The sequence below is a fragment of the Arachis duranensis genome, chromosome 9 (assembly GCF_000817695.3).
Source record: "Arachis duranensis cultivar V14167 chromosome 9, aradu.V14167.gnm2.J7QH, whole genome shotgun sequence".
Classification (NCBI taxonomy): Eukaryota; Viridiplantae; Streptophyta; class Magnoliopsida; order Fabales; family Fabaceae; genus Arachis; species Arachis duranensis.
The window spans coordinates 101210745-101219431 of record NC_029780.3 but is presented as its reverse complement, the minus strand read 5'-3'; the positions used below and the strand labels follow the sequence as shown (position 1 = coordinate 101219431).

Below are 8687 nucleotides of genomic sequence, written 5' to 3'. Positions count from 1 at the left end.
AATGTACACATACATAAAAAAATGGCAATTTACGTAAATAAAATGTTTGAATTCTAATTTTACGCAAATACAACTTTTGAAATACGAAAACGCAAATGTATTTTTTTATATTTCTATAGAAATTGCTACTGGCAACAGTTTACAAAAGAACATAATCCGCTCTAGATAGTCACGGATTGATGGAGAACGTGTATAAACCGCTATTTTGGCAGTAGCGGTTTATGTGTTTGGAGATTTGTGCGTAAACTGCTGGCGGCAGTGGCAGTAGCAATTTACGTTGAGGATGAGTGTCTATATAACGTGATTTATGCTTATATCAAAAATTGATTATAGTAAAATAAATATTATTTGGATTATACTACTCAAAATCACTTTTAAATGAAAAATTATTAAAAGAGACATTAATTTAAATAAATTTTTTATATGCATGCAAAATCAGAACACTAACAAAAATAATATAAAAAATATTTATCATATAAATAAAATGAATACAATAAAAAATAAAAATATGAAAGGGAGTACTATTAGTTTTATAATTTCAAATAAAAAGAAAATATTCTATAATTTTTCTAGTACTGTCAGTACTCTTTAATTTAGTATTATTTTGAACTATAAATTTTTATTATTTATGGCTACATTGTTAGTTATAATTAATTTTTTTATTTATTTTATCTTTTTTATAGAGTACATCAAAGAAATAAAAAAAATCATACAGATAAGAAATAATAAAAATTTCATAAAACCAATAACATATATCATATGAAAAAAAAACATAATAAAAAGTAAATAAAATTCATATTAATAAAAACAAATAAAAAAATTTCATACACAACATAAATACAATGTAGTAAAGGATAAAAAAATTTATATGAAAAAATAATAAAAATATCATAAAAATTAATAAAATACTTAAAAAATTAGAGCACTATAAAAAATAAAAAAGGTCAACAACATTTGTCATATGAATAAAGGAAATACAATAAAATGAATAAAAAATCATATGAACAAAGCCAAACAAAAATAAAAAAGATTTCATACAAAACAGACATATAAAAAATAGTATAGTAAATGATAAAAAAAACTCATATAAAAATATAACATGAGAAATAAGAACACTACACAAATAATATAAAAATATTTATCATATAAATAAAAATACAATAAAAAACATAAACATTAAAATATAAAAATGAGTACTAAAAATAATAAAAAAATTAAATATTCAATTTGCTAGTGATTGAAACAAATCTCAATGATTTTGGTAAAAAGAAATTGGACTGAAGAACTACGAAAAAATAGGAAGAACTACAAAGAACTATAATATTACTGTTATGATGGTATCTTTTTTATAAAAGAAAATAAAGGATATGATTGGTAAAAAAGAAATAAATTTTTCACCTGATTTTCCAAGAGTAATTAGCAACCATAAAAATGAAAGGCAGAAACTACAGATTTTAGCTTCTCCTAGCCAAACATAAAAGTGAAACTTTCAAAGGAATCAAACGCGCTTTTCTCTTCCCCAAGGCGTTTATCAAATACACCCTAAGTGTATCTACGGTGTGAGGCGGCAATAAAATATATCCATGCATGACCAGATTATCCCTTATTTAGAGAGGACTGGATTGTATCACTTAGCTGGATTCCCTGTCCTCGTTATATCATAAGAAAACTGCTACTGCCTCCATCAGTTTACACGCACATCCCCAAACACATACATTATCCATCAACAGAAACCACGGCTGCCTATAGCGGTTTCTGTGTTGCATCCTAACCACGTAATCCGCAGCTACCTATAGCGAATTATGTTCTTCTGTAAATCACTGCTGGCAGTAACGGTTTTTATAAAAATATGAAAAAATGCATTTGCGTCGTATTTCAAAAGTTGTATTTGCCTAAAATTAGAATCTAAACATTTTATTTACGTAAATTGCCCTGAAAAAAATATAATCACCACATGTAATTCAGGGCAATTCATGTTAATAAATTGTTTCACCATTAAAATTACGCAAATGCATTGTTTTCAAAACGTAGACGCAAATGCATTGTTTCACGTATCTATGGAAACCGCTGCTGCTAGCCACGGATTACGTTGATGTGCGAATGCTTGGAAACCGTTGTTGCCTATCGCGGTTTCTGCATGATTATGTTTGGTCATAAACAGCTATTGCCTTTAGCGGTTTATGTGTGTTATGGGTTGTGAGTAAACCGCTAGTGGCTATAGCGGTTTACGTTAAATATGTGGGAAAGGGGCTGCCTATATAAACTGTGGAGGGGCCAAATGTGGAGGAAGAGTGTTAATCACAAATGGAGGGGGAGGATAGTTTTGTGGCTCTGGTCCACTACTCTGGAAAAATTCAAAAGAGCAAAAGGCATGGTGTGAAATTCACGGATAGAGAATCGCTTAGTATTTTTATCCGATCTTCGAGTATGTTGGCAGAAATTAAGCTCAGTATATTATGGAAGCTCGGTGCATGTGGGACGAAGTGGGTAAAAAAATTATTTTACAAGATTTCCATTGCAGTTGTGTCAGCTGGTGTGAGATATGAGACCTTTGTGATAGGGTCGGATGAAGACCTACAGGTCTTGTTTCACTGCAGGCGTAGTTTTTCAGAGGTGAGTATACCTGAGCTGTTTGCGAAGTTGGAAAATGGTGTCGACAGCAATGGGGCATCAGCACTGAATCCTCAGTCGACCACGGTCGGTGGTGCCTCGACATCGATGCCTGTGGTAGCAACTGCAGTTTTAATTCCTAAGCCCCAACGTGCCGGGGCTGTTCATGCTACTGTGCCTCCTGTTGTGCCTGATTTTGAATTTGAGGCTGGACCGGATCGAGTTGAGAATGCGTTGCGTGATGATGATTTGGATGAGGAGCCGGTCGATATTGGTGGGGACAGTGATGATGATATTCCAAGAGGTACATCTACAGCACATGGAGGTTCTGATTCTGGAACACAAGAGTACCCTTCGCACCTGTCGTCCTTGAACTTGGAAGCCATCGGCCAACATCGGAATGTAGAGGCAACCTTCGTGGGACATGGTATGCATGATGGGAATCCTTTGACGGAATTTTAGATTGGCCAATCGTTCCAGAGTAAGGAGGAAGTCGTGCTGAGTGTAAAAGATTACAACATTCGGCGTGGAGTTGAGTATAGAGTTATGGAGTCAGACAATCTGAAATACCAGGGGAGATGCAAGGAGTTTGGTAACAGGTGCACGTGGTTGATTCGTATAGTCATGCGAAAGAGGAAGAGCACATAGGAAGTTAGGAGGTACAATGGACCACACACGTGTATGGCCACATCGATATCGAGCGACCACAAGCAGCTTGATTATCATGTCATATGTGCGAGGATCTTTCTATTGGTTAGAGATGATGCGTCGGTGTCGATTAAGGTGTTGCAAGAAGCAACGGATGCGACATATGGTTTCAGGCCCAGTTATCGGAAGGTGTGGTTGGCGAAGCAGAAGGCAGTAGCACAGATCTATGGCGACTGGAAGGAGTCATATGGGGATCTGCCCCGCTGGATCCTTGGGATCACATCCACCATGGATGGTTCTGTTGCTCTGCTGAAGACCTCCCCAGTTAGAGTGGGTGATTAGGTTGATGAAGATAGAGTCTACTTTCATCGCATGTTCTGGACATTCCCTCCATGTATTGAGGCATTCCGACATTGTAAGCCGCTCGTCAGTCTGTATGGCAATTATGGAGGGATGTTGTTGCTGGCGATTGCTCAGGATGGAAACTCGAATATATTGCCTATTGCATTTGCACTCGTGGAGGGGGAAATGCAGAGTCTTGGTCATACTTTATAACCAATCTTAGAAGACATGTTACTCCACAGCAAGGTATTCTTGAGATTTCTGATAGACACAACGGCATCAAGGATGCACTGGAGTCCCTAGATAGTGGTTGGCGACCTCCCCATACTTATCGGGCCTTCTGTATTCGGCATGTTGCTACAAATTTTGCCCTTACTTTAAAAAGGCAGGATGCGAGGAGGTGGCTGGTAAATGCCGCTTATGCAAAGACGGAAGCAGAATTTGACTATTGGTTTGATATAATGAGGACAGAGAACCCGGCCATGTGTGATTGGGCAAACAGGATGGAGTATGAGAGGTGGACACAGCACAAGAATGGGGGGAGACGATATGGTCACATGACGACCAACATTTCTGAGTGTGTGAACTCTATTTTGAAGGGCACAAGAAATATACCAATGACGTCCTTGGTGAAGTCAACCTATCTCTGGCTAGCTGAGTTGTTTGTTGTCCGGGGGCAGACGGCAGAGGCATAGTTAGGGTCTGGGCACCGGTATTCGTAGGCACTTATTAAGGCCATTAAGTGGAACTTGAAGGATTCAAGTTGCTTCACCGTGATCATGTTCGACAGGCATCAGCTTGACTACACAGTGGTAGAGACTACCCCCACAGGCGAATTCTCGCTGGGTAGCTATCGGGTTTCCCTAAGAGATCGCACCTGTGATTATGGATACTTCCAGGCGCTGCACTACCCCTGTTGCCATGCCATCATATGTTATGTGCAGTCACGACTAGATTGGGCCATTTACGTCGATGAAGTCTACAACATGTCTAAGGTATTTAAGGACTATCAGATGTCCTTTTCACCTTGCATTCCAGAGGGGCTTTGGCCCCCGTATGATGGTCCGACTGTCATTCCCAAATCGAGCATGAGACGAGCAAGAGAGGGACAACCATGGTCCACCCGCATCTGCAACAACATGGACGAAGCTGACACCAGTCAACCGAAGCGGTGTGACCTGTGCAGGCAGCCAGGTCACACACGAAGGGGTTTCCCTCAGCGAGGTTCTACCATGTCATGAAGATTTGCCACAAATGGCAACCACCGAATATGTACCCGGTTCATACTCTTGTCCCCAAATAACTGAGTGGATAACAGCATCATGATGTAGGCACATGCGTAAATGCGGACAGTCTCCTCGGTCGCATCTAGTGGTAACACCCTAAATCTCTCGTGGAACCATGTAAAGTATACAGTCATCTGCTTGACCTTATTCGGTGGTGGAAGCTCACCGAATAGGTTCTGAAACTACTCCCAAGCTGGTCGGCCACTCTCCATGAAATTCTCAAACTCACAAAGGCAACCACTCACAGCCTCCCCATCGACAGGCAACCCTAGCTGAAAGGCCACGTCTTGCAATGTCACTGTGCACTCCCCGAAAGGCATGTGAAATGTGTGCGTCTCAAGACGCCACCTTTCAACAAATGCACTACCAACAGCTCATCCAACCAGAACCAGTGGCTGTTTAGCCTGGCCAAATGGTACAATCTTGCCCTCTTTAAATACGGGATGATCCTTTCTTGCATGGGCATATTTTGTTGCCGTCTCACACTGTATATACACCTAGTTGGCTGCACAGAACATGAAAGATATACAGGAAATAATTAAATTCTACTATCCACAACAAATCTCCCTATCTAACAATAACAAATATCTTAAACCATCAACAAACAAGGAACCAATGAACAAATTAATATATGATAATATGAACCTATAACTCAGTCGTCAAATGACCTTAAAGCTTCATATTATAGAAACTTATTGCAATAGTAAAGATAACATATATATTAACCCGAATATAAAACTTCATATCATACAAATATATTAACCGAAATAAAATAAATAACAAGCATGACTGTCAAACTTTGGCAACTAAAAACAAAAATATGTTCAACAAAATAATTATAAAAAATAAAAAAGGGACAAATCATAAAATAAACCAATAACATGTAGAATAACATTCATCGAAGGGATGGAACTATATTCAGATAACTAATCATATTTATAAACTAATGGAAAAAAAACCCAACCCAAACCGAGTAAACTAACATCCTAACACGTGAAGTCTAATTTCAAACTAGAGGGATTAATATATAAATTCTAGTTCATCTACCTTACATACCATTCTTCTAATTAACAAATGCTAACGTTAAAAAAAATTAACTTACCTTGTCACTAATGGAACTGGCAATATGTGCAACATCATTCAGTTGGTACAAGCTCCTTCGATCTGCCATGATATCCCGCCGGAGGTCGCCACTCAGATAACTCGGACCCGCTCTCAAGTTCCTCTAACCTCTCACTAGAATTTCCTCTCTCTAACCAACCTCACAAACACTCTAAATGAATAATTTGTGGCTGCCTTCCACGGTTTATATAGGCAGCCACCCTCCACGTAAACTGCTATAGGCTCTAGCGGTTTACGCATGAACACCAACGCACATAAACCGCTACTGACAGTAGCAGTTTATGAAGAAGCCAAATCAAACAGAAACTGCGACAAGCACTAGCGATTTCTGTAATGCCACGTTTGCTCGTAAACAGCGGCTAGCAGCAGCGAATTCTGTGTATTCGTAAACTGCTACTGCTAGTAGCGGTTTATATAGATACGTGAAACAATGCATTTACGTCTTTATTTTAAAAACAATGTATTTGCGTAATTTTAAATGTGTAATAATTTATTTACGTAACTTGCCCTAATTCAATCATTCCCAAAATCTATAAATAAAAAAATTAAAATTTAATTATTTTATTAATTTCTATAATTTCATTAAATTTGTAATTAAATTTTTATATTTTTTAAATTAAATTTTTACGCTATTTCTAAACTAAAAAGGAAAATAAATAAAAAAATTTAATTATAAATTTAATAAAAATATAAAGAATAACAGAATAATTAAACAAAAATTAATACATGCATAGATGAGCAAATGAGTTATATATTTTTGTTTTTTCAGTTATATATTTTTGTTTTTTTTTATACTATATTCAGTTGTTTTTTCATAGTACTTGGTAGATATTCATCTTTCTTGGATACAATTTACATCTGCTCCTGAATCTATCATAGCTATAAATTCAAATTTCTCTGTTTCGATTATTATGATTATAGGGGTATACCATTTTTGGTTAATTAATAATGATAATTCATTAATATAATTAATTGGATTTATAATTTCTTCTTCTTCTTCAATAGATTCTAATTTTTCTTTTCCTTTTTGTAATCTTACTATGTGTTCGCCTTCTAATTTTAGTATTCTATAATCAAGAGATATATTTTGTTGTTTTAATTCAGAAATTTCGAATTTTAACATTTTTATCTCTTCTTGTAAATGTTTTAGGTGTTCTAAACCTATTATATATTTCTTTAATTTCTACCGGCCTTATTTCTTCTTTGGATTTTTCTTCTTTCCTAATTAGATCATTTAATTGAAATATGAATTCATCTTTTAAGGGAGAATCTCCTAATTTATCTAGAGTAAAGCTAGGGAACCAAAAGCATATCAGCCAAAACCCAGCCAAATACTTTTGGATGAATTCAAAATTTTTACGAGTTAATATATATGGATGTTTCTTCTACTAAGTATTAGAATGTTTCTTTTTTATATTAAATGGATGTTCTTTTATATATTTTTTGAATTTGTGATTGTTAGAAGTGGATAGATTAATGTGAGAAAAAAGAGGAAAGTTTTTATAGGTTTTAATTAGGTTTACTTAATTAATTTAAATTTTTTAAATTTTAAATTTAAAAAATTTAAAATTAATTATTAATATAAATTAATATAATTTTGTTTAATTTTTTGCGATCCCTTTTGGTTCTATATACTTGGTTCTATACACTTTTCCAAATTTAAACTCTCAATGCCTACTTAAAGAAACAAATAAGTTAATCATTCGATTAATGAAATTTATTTATTCCATGTGTATTTTAGTAAAGAACAATTGCACCATATATAATGGTGTATTTCGCACGTGACAGCTAATTAAGTTACTCGAGCAATATATATAGAGGTAGAGACTACCGCATGCAAGTGCAAATTGAAATTATATTTCATCAAAAAGATGGATCTCAAAAGCTTCTTCATATTTTTATTTTTATTGATGCCATCATTCTGTTCCTCTCAATCCCTGAGGATTAACAACATTTTCTTTACTCATCGTAAGATACTACCCAAACAGCAATCCAATGATAATAATAATAATGTTACTTCTTATGCTGTCATATTTGATGCTGGTAGCTCTGGATCTCGTGTTCATGTCTTCCATTTTGACCAGAATCTCAACCTCCTTCATATTGGCAACGAAATTGAGTTTTATAAGAAGGTAGTGACTAAATTTCATTGTGTTTTTTCTTCGTTCTTTCTCTTTTTTCTTCTCCCGAAGTTTAAAACTAAGAAATTTGTTACACTATTTTGTCGGTGCAACTTGAATAATGGCAGTCATATTACATAAGTATTATTAAGTAGTAATATTATATGCTCCATTTTTTTATATATTTTTTGTATGTTCTTATTTTATATTGAAATAATTGATATGCAAAAGAAAAGAAGTGCACATAAGATACAAAGATCGTTTTTCTAAATATATAAGATGATGTTTTCTCTCTCTTTCTCTCACAAATTCACTCACTCTCTCTCTCTCTCTAAATGTATTCTCCATTTATGGTTTAAAAAAACTGAATCGAATCGGTGGATTCAAAACAATTAACTGAAAATCAGTCACCAAATTAAATTTGGTTCAAATAAAAATTCATTGATAAAAAATTTATCAAAGAATAAAAAATCAATCAAAAAATTAGTTGAATGATCGAACCAATACAATTTTTTTATAATTAACTAATTTAAAATAATCAAACACAAATTTCACTTTA

The 8687-nt window shown here is 34.8% G+C and overlaps 2 protein-coding genes across 2 annotated transcripts; both read left to right on the top strand.

The window, feature by feature from the left end:
• Positions 1–3291: 3291 nt before the first annotated feature.
• Positions 3292–4295, top strand: LOC107466418 (uncharacterized). Its single transcript, XM_016085394.1, has 2 exons — positions 3292–3592; positions 3736–4295. Exons 1-2 carry the CDS (start codon positions 3292–3294, stop codon positions 4293–4295), a joined length of 861 nt encoding a protein of 286 aa, XP_015940880.1.
• An 84-nt stretch (positions 4296–4379) lies between these two features.
• Positions 4380–4841, top strand: LOC107466417 (uncharacterized). The gene has a single exon (XM_016085393.1). It carries the CDS (start codon positions 4380–4382, stop codon positions 4839–4841), a length of 462 nt encoding a protein of 153 aa, XP_015940879.1.
• The last annotated feature ends 3846 nt before the right edge of the window (positions 4842–8687 follow it).

Bases quoted from the DNA above. Each gene is read 5' to 3' on its own strand.
- LOC107466418 (XM_016085394.1), top strand. From the start codon at position 3,292: ATGGCCACATCGATATCGAGCGACCACAAGCAGCTTGATTATCATGTC. The intron at 3,593-3,735 runs GTGATTAGGTTG...GCGATTGCTCAG, and splicing joins GACCTCCCCAGTTAGAGTGG to GATGGAAACTCGAATATATT.
- LOC107466417 (XM_016085393.1), top strand. From the start codon at position 4,380: ATGTTCGACAGGCATCAGCTTGACTACACAGTGGTAGAGACTACCCCC.